Here is a 21,316-nt window from a genome sequence, read left to right as displayed (position 1 = left end):
TACATTTGAAAGTGAACAGTGGATTTATTATTCAGTCCTCACTGCCTTGAATCTGCGTAGATAACCCCTACTTGCCAGTAGCCACCCGTGCAAAATGTGACCAGAAGTGGAATATGACTTATTTTTTAGATCTTAAATACTTCCTCTTGATTACTAAGTTGGCAGAACAGTGTAAATTGATATTTAACAGATGTGTATATTCTTATGTATGTATGGGGTTTTATGGCAGTTGTTTTATTGGGAAGATTGCCCACCTTCTCCACCCCACAATGTTTTTTCAGAAAGCAACTGACTTGCTACATTCTACTCAAGCCAGCTGCTTTACACCAATTCTAATAATTAAAATGTTTTTTTCCCCCCCATAAATATTTGGAGAGGATTTGTTTTGGTTATTCATTTTATTATTTGGGCCCCTAAAGTAAAGAAAGCCTCCATTCATTCAAATCCCTTTGATACATTGATTTGCTTTTGTGTATATCTAAGGAAACTTTGTATATTTGAGATCCATTCCTCCCAAGGAAGGGTGAGTTTAGATTTGTCTTTCTCAACCTGGGAAACTACAGCTTTGTGTGTATGCTTACTCTGTCCATTTTATTAAATTTTATGTAATCTTTTACACTCCGTAGAGGAGAACATTGGAAATTCAAGCTAAGTACGTTTAGTAGTTGAATTCCCTCAAAATACTTGAACATCTTTTAGTAACTTGTGCTTCTACTTGAAGCCTTTCATTTGAAGATTATTATTAGTATAAACAGATGGTGCTTTTGCCACATTTTCTGTTTCAAATAGTTCACAAAGTTTTAATATTGTTTCTTTTTGGTACACTTTTACTTCTAAATAGTTGTATGTATCTTGGAGTATGGCATTGCGCTAAAGTGAAGGAAGGTATTTAATGTGTTCCTGGAACTGTGCTAAGTGCTTTTACACGTCTTGTTTAATCCTCACAGTTAAACTGTAGAGTAAGGTATAACCCTGTATTAAGGGTGAGAAAGTTAAGTAATTTAATCAAGGTCTAATATTTAGTATTTAGTTCCTACCTATCCTGTCTTCTTGCTCAAGAAGATTTTGCATTTTGAGGTAATCGATTATTTCATGAAAGACGTTTATAGAACTAATTCCCTGGACTTGAATCTTTGATAGAAATATAAGGAACTTTTCTTGCTTTAAAACACCATTTTGGTACATAAATATAAAATGCTTTGTAAGCATTTTAATGCATATAAATATAAGATACCCCTTGCCCAGTTTTTGAGCATTTTAAGAGATTGCTTATAGTTTCCAATTTTATCCAATTTAGAGCCAAGGAGAAATTCATAATCAGATTCCTTCAGCAGTCCCAACTTCCATCAATAGGCATAGTTATAGACAAAATCATAGTATTTGTGGAACCAAAAAAATACCCAGTTCCTCTTGATTGTTGTAGTCCAGTGTCACTGTTAATTTTTGTGAGTAGCTTCAGGCAAAGGCATAAAACTTTAGGAGATGTGGTAATGGAATGAATGGAAGGTGAAGTAGGCATGCTGACTTTTCCCTAAGGAAAGGAAGGGAGAAATATGTTGATATGTAGAAAGGGTAAAGTGTGAAGGGATTTTTTTTTTTTTTTTTTAATGTTTACTTACTTTTGAGAGAGAGAGACATAGTATGAGCAGGGGAGGGGCAGAGAGAGAGGGAGACACAGACTCTGAAGCAGGCTCCAGGCTCTGGGCTCTCAGCACAGAGCCCGATGCAGGGCTCAAACTCATGGACCGCGAGATCATGACCTGAGCCAAAGTTGGAAGCCCAACCGACTGAGCCACCCAAGCACCTCAGGATTTTTTTTTAAAGCATGGACGACATTAGAATATATTGGCTGAATTTATTGGCTGAAAATGGAATGAGAGTTTAATTGTATAAGTTAGGTGGGAAATGGATTATGGAGTGGAGACCTGGAACAAGAGAATTAATTAATGAGTCTTGCCTCTTCCTTCACCATGTGTAAATTAAGGTATGGGTCTTAAATTGTAGTTGGAGAAAGAGTACTTTTTTCTCTAAGATCAAATGGAACAAGTTAGGGACTTCAGGTGTCAGCATAGCTAAGTTTGCAAAGAATGGTTATCCTGAATAAGGAGGTAAGATCATCTGCTGAGAGTAAGGGATAGGAGTGGTGTGGTTTCTATATAGGGAAGCTAAACTGAAGTTGGAAGTGGCTGTTGATGTATATGGGAAGGGAAGTTTATTAACAATTTGTTTTAAAAAGTGACAGGTGGAGGAGCGCCTGGGTGGCTCAGTCGGTTAAGCTTCTGATTTCATCTCAGGTCATGATCTTGTAGTTGGTGAGTTTGAGCCCCACATGGGGCTCTGTGCTGACAGCTCTGAGCCTGAAGCCGCTTCAGATTCTGTATCTCCCTCTCTCTCTGCCCCTCTGCCTGCTCATGCCCTGTCTCCCTCTGTCTCAAAAATAAATAAACATTAGAAAATATATTTTTTTAAAGTGACAGGTGGAAAAAAAAATAAAAATTTTAAAAAGTCACAGGTGGTATAGATGGTTCAATAAAAATCCATATGTTGTAAAATAATGTCTTTGAATCTGTATAGCTTTTAACCAGGAGTGCTCAACCATTTAGGTATAGAAATGGAAAGATAAATAGAAGGAATTGTAAAGCTGTGTACCAAGTGAAAGCAAATATAGAGTGAAGGGCTGGGTTTTTAAAGAATGAAGTTTAGGATCTTTTTAACTGCTGACTGGTCTGTTTTGTGTCCTATTCCAATTACAAAATTGGCCATAGAGTTAAGTTTTGGCTAGGTGAGGTGTTTCAGTAATGTGTTCTGTTTATTTATTAATTTTTTTTAATTTAAAAAAAGTTTATTTTATTTTATTTTTGAGAGACAGAGACAGACAGCATGAGTGGGGGAGGAGCAGAGAGAGAGGGAGACACAGAATCCGAAGCAGGCTCCAGGCTCCGAGCTGTCAGCACAGAGCCCAATGCGGGGGCTCGAACTCACAAACTGTGAGATCATGACCTGAGCCACCCAGGTGCCCATAATTTTTTTTGTTGTTTTTTAATTTGAGAGAGAGCATGCAAGTGGGGCTGAAGGGGGAGGGGGAGAGACAGAGAGACAGAGAATCGTAAGCAGACTCCACAGAGCATGAAGTCCTGACACAGGGTTCAATCCCATGACCCTGGGATCATGACCTGAGCTGAAATTAAGAGTCTGATGCTCAACTGGTTGAGACACCCAGACGCCCCAGTGTGTTCTATTTATTATTTTTAGGTTTTTTTTTTTTTTAAGTTTATTTTTGAGAGAGAGAAAGAGAGCGTATAAGCAGGGGAGAGGCTGAGGAGGTGGGGACAGAGGATCCGAAGAAGGCTGGGCTGACAGCAGAGAGCCTGATGGAAGGCTTGAACTCACCAATGGCAAGATCACAACCTGAGCCAAAGTCAGATTCATAACTGAGCCACCCAGGTGGCCCAATTTATTATTTTTAGTTTTAACTTCAATGATTTTGGCTTTGTCTCATGCAGAAAACCATACAAATTAATGCCTTTACTTGGTATTAGAGTCAATGTTTTCTTTTTCTATGTATATTTCTGTTGTATAGCTATATAAAGCTCAACTAATATCCTTGGTACTCTTTTAAAATTGGCTGGTAACAAATTGAAAAAAAAATCTTGTAACATATTTGACAGCCAAAGAATTAATAATCTTTTCATATAATGAGCTCTTCAGATTAATAAATTGAGAGCTAAAAACTTTATGGGGGAAGGGCATAAAGAACATAAATAGCCCAACATACCATGTATCTCTGGATGGTAAGGTAATATGTTATAATGTCAGCTCATCTCAATTTAAGCTGTGAATTCATCTGATATATGAATCAGATGCTCAAAACTTTACCAGTGCAGGAAAGTGACTAAATATGAAGTTCATCTGGAGAAATTGCTTACATGAGAATAAAGGAGTCAAAGAAATTTCCAAGATGCACAATATTTAGGAGACATATGCATTATAATGTAGTCCAGTGCATTAGAAAGCTACATATTTTATTTATTTGAGAGAGAGAGTGTGTGTGTGTGCGCGCGTGCGTGTGCACACAAAAGCAGGGGAAGGGAGAGGGAGAGAATCTCAAGTAAGCTGCCACGCCTAGCACAGAGCCTGACGTGGGGCTCCATCCCTTGATCCTGAGATCATGACCTGAGCCGAAATCAAGAGTCAGATGCTTAACCAACTGAATCACTCAGGCGCCTTAGAAAGCTACATATTTTAAAATTGTGTAGCATTGGCACAAGAACAGCAGAGAGATAAATTGATTCATAGAACATAGTAGGCAGTCTAAATAGAAGTGAAAGCACATTTAAGAATTTGTTAAATGATACGGGGCGCCTGGGTGGCTCAGTTGGTTAAGTGGCCGACTTCAGCTCAGGTCATGATCTCATAGTTTGTGGGTTCAAGCCCTGCGTCGGGCTCTGTGCTGACAGCTCAGAGCCTGGAGCCTACTTCAGATGCTGTATGTCCCTCTCTCTCTGCCCCTTCCCACCTGCTGCTTGCACGCGTGTGCACACACACACACACACTCTCTCAAAATTAAAGTAAACATTAAAACAAAATTTTAAAAAGAATTTGTTAAATGATTAAGTAAAGAGACAATGCTATATTTTAATTTTTTAAAGTTTATTTTGGGAGAGAGAGAACGAGCAGAGAGGGACAGAGAGAGAAGAAGAGAGAGAATCCCAAGCAGGCTACATACTGTCAAAACAGAACCTGACTCAGAGCTTGAACTCACAAACCATGAGATCATGACCTGAGCCGAAGTCAAGAGTTGGACATTTAACTGATTGAACCACCCAGGCAGGCACCCCAGAGACAATGCTATATTTTAATGCTTTATTTACTTTTGAGAGAGAGAGCATGCCTGCGAGCGAGCAAGGAAGGGGCAGAGAGAGAGGGAGACACAGAATCTGGAGCAGACTCCAGGCTCTGAGCTGCACTTAACTAACTGAAACACCCAGGTGCCCTAACAGTGCTGTATTTTAATTGGGGAAAATATTTTTGAGACAGAGAGAGACAGGGCATGAACGGGGGAGGGTCAGAAAGAGAGGGAGACACAGAATCGGAAGCAGGCTCCAGGCTCTGAGCTGTCAGCACAGAGCCCAATGCGGGGCTCGAACTCACGGATCGTGAGATCATGACCTGAGCCGAAGTCGGACGCTCAACCGACTGAGCCACCCAGGTGCCTTAATTGGGGAAAATAAAATACCTTGGGCAGCTGGCTGTTTGGGGGAATATATTCGCACTATATATTAAAATGACTTCCAGGTGTATTAAAGATTTAAGTATGGCAAATGAAATCATATAAGTATCAGAATAAATTATTGGGCCATTATTCTGTTGTGGGAAATGACTGAAATTTCTTCTTTGAAGAAATTATTAAGGTGCTTTACAAATGTAAAGAATGTCAAACATTATAGGGGCACTGGCTGGCTCAGTCAGTTAAACATTCGATTCTTGATTTCAGCTCAGGTCATGATCTCAAGGTTTGTGGGATTGAGCCCCAAGTGATTCTCTCCCTCTCTTTCTGCCCCTCATCTCACTCGCATGTGCGCTGTCTCTCTCTCTCTCTGAAAATAAACATAAAAAAAATAAAAATAAATTTAAAAAGTCAAACATTATAAAAATACGTAACGTAAAAGACGAAGTCCTACGTTACTCATTTTGCCAACACTGTGATGCCATCTTGGCATGGAGAAGGCTTTTCTAAGTGTGAAACCAGAACCTAGAAGGAAAAAAATCAATACTTCTAAGTACATTAAAAAAGTAGGGGAAAAAAATGTAAGCATTTTTTTAAAGACTATGGAAATGACAGCATTTGACACATGGGTTATATTTTTTCTTCTTTTTTTTTTTTTAATGTTTATTTATTTATTTTTGAGAGAGCAAGAGATAGCTTAAGCAGTATGGTAGGGGCAGAGAGAGAGAGGGAGACAGGGAATCCCAAGCACTGTCATAACAGAGCCTGATGCAGGGCTCAAACCCACAAACTGTGAGATCATGACCTGAGCCGAAATCAAGAGTTTGGATGCTTAACTGACTGAGCCACGTAGGTGCCGTGCCCCCTCCTGTTTTTTCTTTTTAATGTTTATAAGGGGTGTATTTTCTTTTTTTTTTTTTTAATTTTTTTTCAACGTTTTTTATTTATTTTTGGGACAGAGAGAGACAGAGCATGAACAGGGGAGGGGCAGAGAGAGAGGGAGACACAGAGTCGGAAACAGGCTCCAGGCTCTGAGCCATCAGCCCAGAGCCTGATGCGGGACTCGAACTCACGGACCGCGAGATCGTGACCTGGCTCAAGTCGGACGCTTAACCGACTGCGCCACCCAGGCACCCCAAGGGGTGTATTTTCTAATTGAGAAAGATGTAATACTAATCAGTATGTGAAGAATAACCAGCTCATTTCCAGAACACCTGAACAGCCAGCTCATACAAGAGGAAGATATGAATGGCCAGTAAACATCAAAAGATGCTCAACTGAAATGCAGAGTCAAGCCAAAGCAATCACGAGGAACAAGAAAAAAAATCTGGAGGACTCCCACTACCAAGTATCAAGCTGTAGCAATTAAGATTAATGTGGCATTGGCACATGGATAGACAAATAGATTGATGGAATAAAACAGTCCAGAAACAGACTGATAAGTATACTGTCACATGATTTATGATAAAAGTAACACAGTGGTACAGTGGGGAAAGGAAAGTCAAATAAATGGTGCTGGTCAATTAGATATCCATATAGGAGGAAAAGTATCATGATTTTACCTTACCACCATATGCAGTGATCATTTTTGGATGGTTTGCTGACCTAAATTTGGAAAACAATTCTCACTATGTCAACAAAGATATATTTACAAAATGGCCCAAACATCAGGATAATTTCATAAATTGGATTATGTTAAGATTAAGACCATGTATTCATTAAAAGATACCATTAAGATCATGAAGAACCAAGCACAGAGTGGGAGAAGTGGGAAAAGATGCTTGAAGGACATATGCCTGATCAAAGACTCATCCTGCATCTAATATTAATACACCCCCTTTTTTTTAATGGGAAAAGAACTTGAATAGGCACCTAAAAAGACCAATATTCAATGCTATATTTTAATATTAGAATTAGAACTTGAATAGGCACCTAAAAAGACAAATATCCTGCCTCTAATATTAATATACCCCCCTTTTTTTTTAATGGGAAAAGAACTTGAATAGGCACCTAAAAAGACCAATATTCAAAGGACCAAGCAAGTGTTTGGAAAGCAATCATGATTGCATGAAAGGGGCTCAGCCTCATTTTGGGAAATTGCTGTGGTAGTGTACATTCTTCAGAATGACTAAATGAAGCAAAACAAAACAATGTTAGGACATGGAGCAGTCAGAACTCTCAAACATTGTTACTGGGAGTGTAAATTGATGAACTATCTTGGAAGACTAGCCTGTCTGCTAAAACTGAGCATATACATACTCTGGAACACAGCAATTCCACTTCAAGAAATGTACACTTAAGAACATTCACAGTGAACAAAGAAAAAAGAGAGTCTTAAATATAGAAAACAAACTGATGGTTACCAGAGGGGAGATGGGTGTGTGGGGGGGTAGTTAAAATAGGTAAAGGGAATCAAGAGTACACTCATTGTGATGAGCACTAAGTAACATATAGAATTGTTGAATCACCATATTGTACCTTGAAACTAATATAACACTGTATGTTAACTAAACTGGAATTTAAATTTTTAAAATTCACACACACCATCAGTAGAATTAGTAAGTAGTGGAATAGTCATGTAGTGGAATATTATGCTATGAAAATGAACGAATTGCAGCTGTTTGACACAATACGAATGAATCTTACAAGTGATACTGTAAGAAACCAGTGACAGGAATATACACCAGAGGCTCCCAGACTTTCTCCCTTCATGGTACTTGGTTCATGGCACTTGTGGGCCAAAAGAAATACCTAAACTGTTCCGTTTATTAAGTAGTAGATATGAACAACTTAGTAGTACTTACGTCCCAACAAGTTAAGAGCCATTAAAATAATGCACAAAAATTGAAAAAAAATTAGTACTTTTATTTCATTTTTAAATAACCACAATTAGTTAGTAATGGGATGTATACTTTCAGCACTGTACAACTTCTCAAATCTTGGAATCGGATTGGACACCCACCACCCTCATTTTCTGTTCCATGTTGATTTTTACACATTACTTATTATTATAGCAACCACTGAAAATGGCAGCTTATTAACAAAGATTAGACATCACTGAAAAGAATATAGCAATCTAGTAGTTGGCATGGTGTAATACAGATGTTGAATATCGTTTCTCTCAAATTTAAAATAACTTGCAGTCCCCAGGCACCCTTGGTGCAGTTTGGAAACTGTGGGTATATTGTGTATTTTTCCATTTATTTAATGTTCAAAAACGATCAAAATTAATCAAAAGTGTTGGAAGTCAGGAGAGGATCTTTTTTTTTTTCTTTTTTAGTCTTTGGAGGGTATTGATTACACAGGGTCACAAAGGGAGGTGCCTGGAATTCTGATAATACTCTGTGATCTAGATGTTGGTTTACATGTGTGTTCACTTTGTGAAAATTTATTGTTACATTTAAATATGAGTTGTACACTCTATGTTATGCTTCAGTAAAAAGGTTTTTAAAAAATAACATCCGTCTTTATCAGATTGTGAAACTTAAAGATTGAAATCATTCATATCCTTTAACCACAATACCATTTACAGATTTTAATCCTACAGGACTGCTTGTGAATGTGGGAAAGTTCCATTTAGGGATGTTCACTACAATGTTGTTTATGATGGCAAAAATTGGAAACAAACTAAATGCTAATCAAACAGGAACAGAATATAATACTGCAGTTATAAAGAATGAGGAGGCTGTATATACTGAGGTAGAGATGCCAGAGCACATCAAGTGGGGAGAATAAGAAGCTATTTATAAAGTAGTATGAATAACATAATCCTGTTTGTGTGTGTTTTTTAAAAAAATGCTTATTTATTTATTTTGAGAGAGCGAGCAAGTGTGGGGGAGGGGCAGAGAGAGAGGGAGAGAGAATCCCAAGCAGACTGTGCACTGTCAGCGAAGAACCTGACATGGGACTCGATCCCACCAACCATGAGCTCATGACCTGAGCTGAAACCAAGAGTCAAGACACTTAACTGAGCCACCCAGGGGTGTGTGCGTGCACACTTGCGTGTGTTTTAAAGTAGAAGAATATACGTGTATGTTTCTATGTGCGTTGAAATAAAGAATCTAGAGAAACACAAAGTTTTAATGGTATTTATTCAAGGGATAGGATTGCAGTTGCTTTTTACTTTGCACATCCTTTCTGTTTTATTTTAATACTTGGATTTTTATGACCATGTTATTTATTTTGATACATAAAATAAGTAAAATTGAATTTTTTTAAGTTTTATTTATTTTGAGAGGGAGAGAGTGTGTGTATGTGCACGAGCAGGAGTGGGGCAGAGAGAGAAGGAGAAACAGAGAATCCCAAGCAGCCTTCACACTGTCATTGTGGAGGCTGACATGAGGCTCGAACTCACAAACTGTGAGGTCATGACCTGAGCCTAAATGAAGAGTTGGATGCTTAACCAGCTGAGCCACCCAGTCTCAGTTGAGTTAAAAATTGAATTTTTAAGATAGGGTATCTGAATGTGAAATCGTCCTAATAGCCTAAAAACTCAAATATTTGTCAGTGTGAATGAGAACTAAGTCCATGTAGTTTAATACAAAAAAATAATTCAACTAATTAATTACATAGTTGATTCAGTAGCTAGCCAAATCAAGAAACATGAGTGAAAGCTCTCATTTTCAAAATTAAGAATAAGAAAGAAAATAATAAAACCACACAGATACACTGGAAAGAGGAAAGTAGCTTTTTAAATTGTAGAATGGCTTCTTTAGTTGTAGCAGAATGTGTATAATTCTATGCTAATCTGCCTGAAAACTTTACTGAAATTATGTTTCTAGGAAAATATAAATGACCAAAGAAGTTAATAGACTAAAAACCATTTTAAAAAGTTGAACAATTAAAAAAAAAAGTTGAACAATTATATTTCTCCCTTTGTACATCTGCCGTCTCCCTCAGCAAGCAAACAACTACCACTGACTTCAGGAACTTTCTTGAGTGTATTCAGAGAAGAATTGATGCTTCTCTGGTTAACAGGAACTTAACCTGTTTCAGACCAACCTAATTCTTTCCAATTAAAAAAAAAGGAAAAGAGGTCAACATAGGGTGCTTGGGTGGCTGAGTCAGTGAGTGTCCAAGTCTTGATTTCAGCTCTGGTCATGATCTCACAATCATGGGATCCAGCCCGAGTTGGGCCCTGTGCTGGACCTGGAGCCTGCTTGAGATTCTCTCTCTTCCTCTGCCTCTTCCCCTACCTCAAAAACAAAACAGGTCAACGTAACACTGATACCTAAACCTGAAGTAGCAACAAAAAGAAGATCTCTTGAGAACCTCACTTGTGATTCATGAGGCAGAATTTCTAAATAATAACAAATACAAATCAGTGTGTCTATTAATATAATTCATCATATTAATAAGACAGGGAACTATCATCATAATATAAAAACCTAAACGTCTCTCCCTTTAAACTTTTAATAGGAAATACAGATTGACATTATAAACATACTTAAAAGATAATATATATATATATATATAAACAGGAATACTTAGTGGTGAAACACTTAAAGCATTCCGATTAAAACCAGGACTATAATAAGATACCTTCTATTATCCGTATCGTTGCCATTGTTGTTTCTTTTGGCCACTGAAGCCAGACTGATTTTTTTTTCTTTTTCTTCTTCTTCTTCTTCTTCTTTCTTTTTTTGTTTTGTTTTTTTTTTTTAAGATTTTAAGTAATCTCTATACCCAATATGGGGCTCAAATTTACAACCCCAAGATCAAGAGTTGCATGCTCTACCAACTGAGCCATCCAGGCACTCCAGACTGATTTTTTTCTTTTTTCTTCCTTCCTTCCTTCCTTCCTTCCTTCCTTCCTTCCTTCCTTCCTTCCTTCCTTCCTTTCTTTCTTTCTTTCTTTCTTTTTAATGTTTGTTTATTTTTGAGAGAGAGAGAGACAGAGGGTGACCAGGGGAGGGGCAGAGAGAGAGAGGGAGACACAGAATCAAAAGCAGGCTCCAGGCTCCAGGCTCTAGGCTCTGAGCTGTCAGTACAGAGCCCGACATGGGGCTCAAACAGCCTTTGAACTATGAGATCATGACCTGAGCCAAAGTTGGCCACTTTACCAACTGAGCCACCCAAGTGCCCTGGACTGATTTTTTTCTTAAGTGAAATATAGTTGAGTATCATTCAGTTTTTTTGTTTTTATTTTTTTAAGTTTATTTTTGTTTATTCTGAGAGAGTGTGCACTCGAACAGGAGAGGGGCAGGATGGAGGGAGAGAGAGAGAATCCCAGGCAGGCTCCACACTGTCAGTACAGAGCCTGATGTGGGGCTTGGACCCACTGACTGTGAGATCATGACCTGAGCCAAAAGCAAAAGTTAGATGCTTAACCAACTGAGACACCCAGGCACCCCTAGATTTTTTTATTTTTATTTTTATTTTTTTAAGTGTTTAGACTTTTCATACTTCTTTCTGGAACTGTATACTGCATATTCAGGATTTCTGAGGTGCTGATTAGTGCAATTAGAATAAAGAAATTTAAGGGGTGCCTAGTAGCTCAGTTGAGTGTCTGACCCTTGATTTCAGCTCAGGTCATGATCCCGTGGTGGTGGGATTGAGCCCCACATTTGGCTCCCTGCTGACAGCATGGAACCTGCTTGGGATTCTCTCTCTCCCTCTCTCTGCCCCTCCCCTGCATGCTCTCTGTGTCTCTCTTAAATACAAATTTTAAAAAATGTGAAATGGAAAAAGGTTTTAATTTACATAATGGAGTATTAAAGTTTATGAAACATACTCAAGGCTCTTGCAAATCAGTAAGAAAAAGGACTGAAAAGAAATGTGCTATTATGTTGATAGTGATTTTCACTAGATGGTAAAATTGAATGTTTTTCCTTTTTATACATTATTTTCCATATTCTCTAATTTTTCTAAAAACATGTAATTCTTCTAAGTCAGAGGAAGCAAATTGTTTAAAGTTGGTTACCTACAATACAGAATGAGTTTCCATATAGAGACAGAATGTATTTCTTAGAACTATACTGCTGTCTTTCTACTGCCTCCTGGATAGACCTAATTTTCACCACAGATTGGTAATGAAGCTTTGAGAAGCTGAGAAACTTCTTACCAAATAATAGAGATCACAGACACATATTGACTTACATATGGCTGGTTATCGTTGTTAGGTATTACTACTAACCCAGATTTTTTGATCATTTATATCATGGTAGCCTCTTCCACATTTAACATACTCATGTAAATTACACAAGTTACCCCCTCAAGTGAGGGATAGAGTTAGAGAATCTGTATACTAGACCTGATTTCATCCTCATAATGATTGGGGAAAAAACTCTTAGTTTCTTGTTAAATGGGTGTGGATGTAATAGCATCTTCATATGTGGACAGCATATTTAAACTTTAGTAAAGGGTTGCCCTCTTATTTGAGTGTTAACTGTTTCTTGTGCTTTTTTTTTTTCAACGTTTTTTATTTATTTTTGGGACAGAGAGAGACAGAGCATGAACGGGGGAGGGGCAGAGAGAGAGGGAGACACAGAATCAGAAACAGGCTCCAGGCTCCGAGCCATCAGCCCAGAGCCCGACGCAGGGCTCGAACTCACGGACCGCGAGATCGTGACCTGGCTGAAGTCCGACGCTTAACCGACTGCGCCACCCAGGCGCCTCTCTTGTGCTTTTTAATAATATGAGTGTATTAACCTCTTGGACTTACTTGCCAATAAGCAAAGCATTTACCCTGCAAGATAAGAATAATCATGTTGGTCAGTTGAATTAAATTTAAAAAAGTATGACATGGAACCAATGAGGGTAGAGCAGCTAAGAAATTAAAATGTTAATAAGAAGCAAGACATTTAAGTGTTGTCTTCAAAAGAAAGCATTTACCTTTTAATTATGTGTGTATTATGTTAAAATACTTCTGTGACACTTTAATCCAAGAATTTATAATCTGAGACCCCAATGTAATCAGTTACAGGATTTACATATCATATACAATATAAGAGCAAAGGAAATATTATATTACAATGTGAATTTTTTCAGAGCTACATTTCAGATGAATTTTGAGATTAGAGAATTTTTCGAGTAAATATATCTTATGAGTGAAGATAGTACGTGTGTATTAAATAGAACAATTTGTTACTTCCATTTATTTTAGAGGTGAAGGATACATTTGTTTAGAGATAAAGGAGACATTTTTTAAAAACCTTTTATTAAAAAATTTAAACACAAAAGTAGATAGAAGACCTCTGTGTGTCTGTTGTCCAGCTTTAACAGTTACCAGTTTTTGGCCAGTCTTGGTAAATCTGTTCTACCACATCCCCCTTTCCTATAGTATTTGGAAGCAAATCTAGGCATCATATAATTTCATCTGCTAATGTTTTAGTAGCCACCTTACTCTTACAACCCCTAAAAAATTTAATAGTTTCTTACTGTTACTGAATATACAGTTATTCGATTTTCAGTTTTAAATGTGAAATTTGTATGTAATTTTACAGTTTGCTTATTTGGGTCAGGATCTAGATAAGTTCTACAGGTTGGCTGTTGGTTGATCTCTCTTAAGTCTTTTTTGATCTATAGGTGGCCTTTCCATCTGTTTTCTTATCTTTGCAGTTTATTTGTTGAAGAAAGAGAATCCTTTGTCTTACAGACAGTACATAGTTTTCCTGTGGCCTGGATTTCAGTGATCATGATATAAAACATTTTCATCATCCCTTCTAGATGTTTTAGTCTTTGTCTCTGTGGGGGCTTCTTGGGTTTCACTGATTTCAGATTTCAGCTTTTAATACCAAGTTTTGGGTTTGGGGTCTGTAAATCATTTAGGTAGTATGAATTGGGACTGCATAGTCCTATGTGTCTTAGGTTTGAAGTTTCAGTTTTTCACTGCAGACTTTGAAGGCTGTGGATATTCTTGACTTTTTCATTCCTGGTTTAGGCAGGTAGTTCAGCTCCAAGTCCCTTTGCTTACAAGGATCTGCTGTCTGGACTCCTTCCTATCTGGTGTTTTGTACTCTACCCACAACCACTCAGAGGTATAAACTATTCTGTTTTTCTTCCTTCCCAGCTGTTTTTGAGTTTTGACAGCTGTGAAGTTTTTGCTCTTGGTTTCAAACTCAGTTATTTATCCAAAAGTTCTTTTCTGATAACTTTATTCAGCAGTTCCTTTTGTTTGGAAAAGAGCTGGAAGGTTTTCATATGTGTCGCTGTCATCTGCCTGTTGCCAGAAGCTTTACTCCGGTTTGTCTTCAAAACTCAGCTGAAATTCTTCTTAGAGTAGTTACTTCATTTGTGATACTAAAACACTCTGTTTACCTCCATTGTATAATCTGTGAGCATTATCTTTCTGCTCTGACAGATTCTACGTTTTTTGAGATCAGAGAACAACTCTTACTTTGTATTCCTGTGATGATCATAGTCACTAATATATCCCTGATACCTAGCACAGTGTCTTACACAAATGTTCCTGATATTTATTAATGAGAAAATAAGTAGAATATTTCTAGCTATAGTTTTCTTGCCTTTGATGTGAAAAATGACAAAGATAAAACAGGTTCAGTAAGCCATGAGTTTCATGTACTGAATATGCCAGGGTACTTGGTAAAAGATCAGATGTTAATAGGAAACATCTATTTTTGTCTATCAACTTAAGCATCTATTATTTAGAATTTGTTCTTGACTTTCGCATTTAGGTACTGGCAGTTTATGTTCTTCATCGCTAGGGTACACTAGTGTATGAAGTTTGCATTGAAATTTGTTCTCAGAGTTTATTGTATGAGCACTATTGTATAGAGTACTATGAAGAAAGGACATAAGATTATGCCTAATCAGTGTTTCTCTTTAAGGTGCTCACATTGTGGTTGGGAGACAATAAGTAACTATGTATGAAGCTGGGGTTTTCCCCTAAGTGTTGAATTCTTTAGCTAAATTTGGGCAGTTTCAATAAATAATGATAGAATAACAATACTAAATATTTGATTCTCTAACTGTAAACTTCAGAATAGAGACTGTGTCTTGATTTTTTTTTGTTTGTTTCTTCTGAGGTTGAGTTCCATCCAAAGTAGATCGTTACCAATTTGGATTATGGATTCAGAAAGCATTGAATGTATATCTAGCTAATGCTATGCAATGTGCTAGGTATTGGGGGTATAGTGATAACAGTGGTTACCTCACAGAGTGTAGAGTGTAATGGAGTGACGTGTTGAACAAGTTTAGTGAATGTGTGCATGTATGTCTTGATGCTGATATGGAGGAAAATACGGTGTGTCATGAGAAAGTATAACAGGGAACAGAATTTAGATTGGGGAGTAAAGGGCAGGTCTCTATGAGAAGGTGACAAATTAGTGGAGACCATTAGGAAGAATTATAGATTAACCCGGCAAAGAATCACGGTACTAGTGCTTCATGTGGAGGCAGTAGCATATGTGTGCAAAACTCACGAGGTGAGATAGAGCTAAAAGAAAGCTAATGTGGCAGGAATATAGGAGACAGGGAGAAAGAATGGTAAAAAATGAGGTTTGAAAAATAGGCAGGAGTCAGATAACTTTTAGAGACTTGTAGCCCATATTAAAAATTTTGAATTATGTTCACACTGAGGCTGCCATTGAAAAGTTTTAAACAAGGAATGCCATGAAATAATTTACATTTTTAAAAGATCATTCTGGCTGCTGTGCGGAATTGATTAGAAGAGGACAAGAGTGGTAATGGAGAAGCCAGTTCTACCTAACCTTTTCAGTAATCCAAGTGAATGATTTGAAATATAAATCCTGTCTCACAGGTGTGCAGTTTATTGAATATTGTCCAGCTTTTGAAAAAACATACACATATGTAATGGTAGATAAACAATTTAAAAACAAAAGAGCGCTTATATTGCTCAAGCTTTTCTAAAATTTGTTCATTTTTACGTGTCATGGTAATTTTTATTTGATAACAACTGCTTTTCATTTCTGAAGATTTTTGCTCTTTACTGACTCTTTAAGAGGGGATAACAGTTTCAAACATGAGTGAGGTACATGAGTTTCATAGATTGTGTCTGTATGTTCTTAGACCATAGTTTGAATTCACTTTTTTTAATATTTTTTTCTAAACCTTTCCAAGTTTCTGTTGTTGGGAATTAGCCAAGATTATTTTGTATGCTAATCTGATGTCAAAACTAAGCTGTTCAGTCTTAGCCTGTGGTGATTTTGAGTTGGCTGGGAAAGCAACCAATTAAAAATCCCTCTGGTTAAGGAAGACTTTCATCCCCATCTTTATCTCTCAAAGAGTTTTCTGGGTTTGGGGATGGCTTGCATTGCCCTTGCAGTAGTTTTTCCTTCAGTATGTTATAAGATTTTTACTTTAGTCTGTTCTAAAACATCACCAGGAATTCCATCCCTTTGTATCTTCAAGGTGTTAATTCTTATATATGTGTGTTACTAATATTTTACTCAGTTTCGTTGTATTTACATTTTTTATTTATAATATTTTATATTCTTGGGCATTTTAGGGTTTTATGTAATCACTTATCTCTATGATTTTTGCCTGTGATATGTTTCAAAAGGCAGTGTTTACCAAGTAGCTTTTAATATTGCTGTCATTTAAGTCTGGAATTTATTTTTACTATATTTTATTAGGAGACATCTAACTTTGCTTTCCCATTTTTTTCTTTTTTTAAATGTTTATTTATTTTTGAGTGACAGCATGCACACGAGCCAGGGGAGGGGCAGACGGGGGACAAAGGGATCTCACTAATCGTGAGATCATGACCTGAGTCAAAGTCTGATTGATGCTTAACCTACTGAGCCACCCAGGTGCCCCCCCCCCTTTTTTTTTAAGTTTTGAGAACGAGAAAGAGAGTACATGCATGCACCCACAGGAAGGGTGGAGAGAGAGAATCTTGAGCAGGCTCCACATGGGGCCTATACCTGGAACTTGAGATCATGACCTGATCTAGAGTCAGATGCCCAACCGACTGAGCCATCCAGGCGCTCCTCCTTTCCCCATTTTTATGCACTCTTTGTTAGCTCCTTCTTCAGTGATCAAAAATTTTTTTTCTTCATCATGTTAATTTTTTACACATGCTGTGGTCTACTTTTGAAGTTTGCATTTTGTTCCATTGATTGGTTTGTCTTCATACCTTTCCAGTATTGTTTTAGTTGTATTATATTGTCTGGTTTTATATCTCTTGGGAGGTAATTTACCTACTTCTAAAAATAAACTATTTTCCCTTTAAAGAACCAAAAGTTGATAGAGTCTTTTAATAGCCTTGTTATTCATTGGGTACAGAATATAATATGAAACACTTAACAATGAACTGAAGTAAGTAAGATTTAAAAAAAATTTTTCTAAAAAATTTTTTTTAACATTTTTTAATTTTTTTTTTTAATTTTTGAGACAGAGACAGAGCATGAACGGGGGAGGGGCAGAGAGAGAGGGAGACACAGAATCTGAAGCAGGCTCCAGGCTCTGAGCTGTCAGCACAGAGCCCATTGTGGGGCTCGAACTCATGAACTGTAAAATCGTTACTTTAACCAACTGAGCCCCCAGGCACCCCCTAAATAAGTCAGATTTTTAAAAATCTAATCAGAGTTCTTACCAAGGAATCTGGAGCCTCAGTTTCCTCCAAGCTCTACTCTATAAGCTGTATGAATCTATGAAAGAATAAATCTTTAAGTCTTCTATAAAAACGTTAAAAATTACCCTTTTTATTTATTTATTTATTTATTTTTAATTTACATCCAAGTTAGCATACAGTGCAACAATGATTTCAGTAGTAGATTCCTTAATGCCCCTTACCCATTTAGCCCATCCGACTCCCCCCAACCAAGCTAAAAATTACTCTTTTTATATATACTCTTCCTTCCTGATAGATTATCTTTAAGTGGCAGTGTAGTGTACATTATTAAGAACATGGATGTAAAGACAGACTGCCAGGGGCCGGATTTGTGCTTTACCCCTTTTTAGTTGTATGATTTTGAGCAGGTTATTTAATTTTATATGCCTCAATTTCCTTATCTGTGAAAGTATAGAGTGAGTTACTTATGTAAAGCACTTAGAACAATGCCTGGCACATATTAGATCTTTTTAAGAATTAAATGCTATTTTTATTCTGGATCAGTATCCATAAATCCCATTCACAGAATGTCTAAGTTTGCATTTTTGGATAAACCTGGTAAGGATAATTGGAAACAATTAAGTCATTACCCTCTTCCCAGAATTTAAATGTGAACCCATTTTTAGCTAGAAAAATTGAACAGAGTAAAAGGGGGAGGGGCTTGTGTTAATAAGGGCATGTTTACATTGTAACTAAGGAAGCAACTTTTCAGAATTTTAATTTCAAATCCCATTTAGTAAGATGTACCAGTTTTCAGTCATTAAAGGCATACGATGAGTTGTAATGTATACAAAGCTTAATTGTCTTTGGTGAGTACAGGCAAAAAGGTTGTATAACTTGTTTTCATTTCTCCTATCTTAAAGAAATTCTAAGCCTTAAGTTTGCTAATGATAAGTTATTTTGGTAAGAAGTGAGGTTTTTTTTGTATTATACCATTTTGGGAGTGTGTGTATATATTTATTTTGATAAGTAGATTTACTTTTCTGCCCTAGATAAAAACTTATCACATTGTTAAGCTTCCAAATACAGATTAGGTCATACATTCTCAACTTTATTTTCTGAGTTATTCTCTGTTGGTTAATAGTCAAAGTAAATATGACAGTGATTAATAGTAGTGAATTTTACTGTTTACATTCCCAGAAGCTCTTACTATAGCAGAAAACATAATTATCTCTAAAATTAGCAAATCTTTCCTTACGAAAGTTTACTGTTAATGAGTATCCAACCGTTTTATGTGAAGATAACATTTTGTTTCCCCTTCCTGGGCATGTGGTAGCCCCTTATCTCTTCTCTTCGGTAATTGTTACGGATTTTTCACAGCAGTCCTTATTGATTTGCATTAATATACTTATGTAATTTGACCTGGCTTCCATTGTGACTAGTGATTTATGCCCAAGAACTAGTTGATTGAGTTTGTAGTATATTTTCCCAGCACAAAGTTAACTGGCCCATTTTGGCACATGAACTCTAGATCTTGTCTTTTTGAAACCCCTGTTCTGTAAACTGAGCTAAGAGTTAAGTGTAATATAAAGTGAATAAGATAAAATTCCAGCCTTCTAAGGCACTGTATTTATATAGCATATAAAAATTCAAAGCATTTGGTGAAGCTGGAGTGGGAGAAGGAGGGACAGTAGTATTTGTCTCTTTTTAACCATGTGCATATATTATTTGTGATAAACATTGAACACATTTGTTAAAATGTTACTTTTAAAAGAAGTTCTAAAAAGTCAGGCAAAATGAGTAAGGGATTGTGACATGATTAGAAATCCTGCCATCTTGGATTATTTTAATTTATTTATTTTTCATCCTGGATTACTTTATTTATTTAAGATTTTATTTTTAAGCAGTCTCTTTACCCAATGTGGGGCCTGAACTCACAACCCTGAGATCAAAAGTTGCACACTCTCCTGACTGAGCCAGCCAGGCACCCCCCACCCCCCATCCTGGATTACTTTAGACATGATCTGTTAATTTTAAAAGTTTCTTGAACATAACTTTTTATGTTTATTTAATAAGGGTATAGCACTTTGTAGAATTTAACATATATCAGATACTAATTTTTAAATTAAATTAATTTTAAATGTTAATTTTAACTTTATATACAACTATTAAAATGTCTTGTATGAATTGTAAAAATTTGTTAATTTACTATTGCTGTGTAATCATACTGACTTTGGGTAGTACCCATTAAATTCATTAAATATTAAGTCCATCAAATTATATCTAGAAGTATAATTAAAGTAAAATTAAAATTAAATTAAAAATTTTTAATTACCTTTTTTATTTTTCATTTCAGCTTTACCAACAGGGACGCTTATGTCAACTGGGCAGTGAATTTTGTGAATTGGAAGTTTTTGCTAAAGTATTGAGAGCTTTGGATAAAAGGTAAATACACTTTTTAAAAATTTTAGTGAACTATACATAACCTAAATTTTATCATTGTAACTTTTTAAGTGTACAATTCAGTGACATTAAGTACCTACCTACCCATTGTTGTGAAACCATCATTACCACCTTGCTTTTTGTGTTCAAGAAAAGGAGACTGAATTCATCTTCCCCATTTTGGCTGTTACATGTGGTGGAGCCACATACAAGTATAGACGACACAGCCTTTGATTATATACTTGCTGTTCTCTTTAGCATTCTTCCTGAAATTTGCTTTAAATGCTATTTCTTTTTCCTAACCCACACTTCTAGGAAAATAAGAATATAGTTTTACAAAATACTGCTAATTTCTAATATGAATATTGCCAAGTTGTTTTATTTGTTCAACAAATTAACTAAGTATATACTTGTTCAATGCCTAGTACGAATCAGGTACTGTTCAAGATGCTGTGAATAAGTTCTACAACATCTCTTCCTCATGGATTTTGTATTTGAGAGAGGAAAATAATAGGTAAATAATATAATTTCGATGTTAGAGGTAACTTTGAAATGTGGCCTGTGTACTGTAGAGAAACTTTTTGGTTAGTTGAATAATTAAAATTAATCTGTAAAATAAATAAATGAGAACTTCATTTTGGTAAAAGAAGGCTATAGCAAAACTTTTAAAAAAGCGTTCTTTAAGAAAAGGTTACCTTTCTGGAATTTAAATTTCTCTATACAATTCTAAACGTAACCATTGTAAAGATTTAGTGGAATACCTCTCTTTCATCTCTCAGGTTATCTTTCACCAAGTCAAAATCCCTTGGTAAGTGTTTAATGTATTTGTGAAACTAAAAGCATGTAGTTTGACTTTTTTCCCCTTTATCCAAAGCAGTGATTCTGGTATTTACAATTTTGTCATTTAAAAGTTTTTTATTAAGATATAATTCACATACCACCACATTCACCATTTTAAATTATATAATTAATTCAGTGTCTTTAGTATATTCACAAGGTTTTGCAACCATCACCACCATCTAATTCTAGAACATTTTCATCACCCCATAAAGAAACCCTGTACCCATTAACAATCACTTCCTATTTCCTCTTACCCCCAGCCTACCATTAATCAATTTTCTGTCTCTAGATTTACCTGTTCTAGAAAAGAGAATCATATGGTATATGGTCTT

The 21,316-nt window shown here is 36.3% G+C and overlaps 2 protein-coding genes across 3 annotated transcripts in view; one reads left to right on the top strand and one right to left on the bottom strand.

Annotated features, from left to right (window-relative positions):
- CE1H17orf64 (chromosome E1 C17orf64 homolog) overlaps positions 1 to 21,316 on the bottom strand; it is an 84,395-nt gene that overhangs the window by 11,431 nt on the left and 51,648 nt on the right. The gene's annotated exons all lie outside the window — the stretch shown is intronic.
- The window catches only part of APPBP2 (amyloid beta precursor protein binding protein 2), a 53,044-nt gene that overhangs the window by 1,330 nt on the left and 30,398 nt on the right, over positions 1 to 21,316 (top strand). The window contains exon 2 of the mRNA XM_023244758.2: positions 20,059 to 20,147. Coding sequence (XP_023100526.1) covers positions 20,059 to 20,147 — 89 coding nt within the window. The remainder of the gene's footprint in view (positions 1 to 20,058; positions 20,148 to 21,316) is intronic.

The sequence above is a fragment of the Felis catus genome, chromosome E1 (assembly GCF_018350175.1).
Source record: "Felis catus isolate Fca126 chromosome E1, F.catus_Fca126_mat1.0, whole genome shotgun sequence".
NCBI lineage: Eukaryota > Metazoa > Chordata > Mammalia > Carnivora > Felidae > Felis > Felis catus.
The sequence above is the reverse complement of the archived record's forward strand: the minus strand, read 5'-3'. Positions and strand labels throughout refer to the sequence as shown.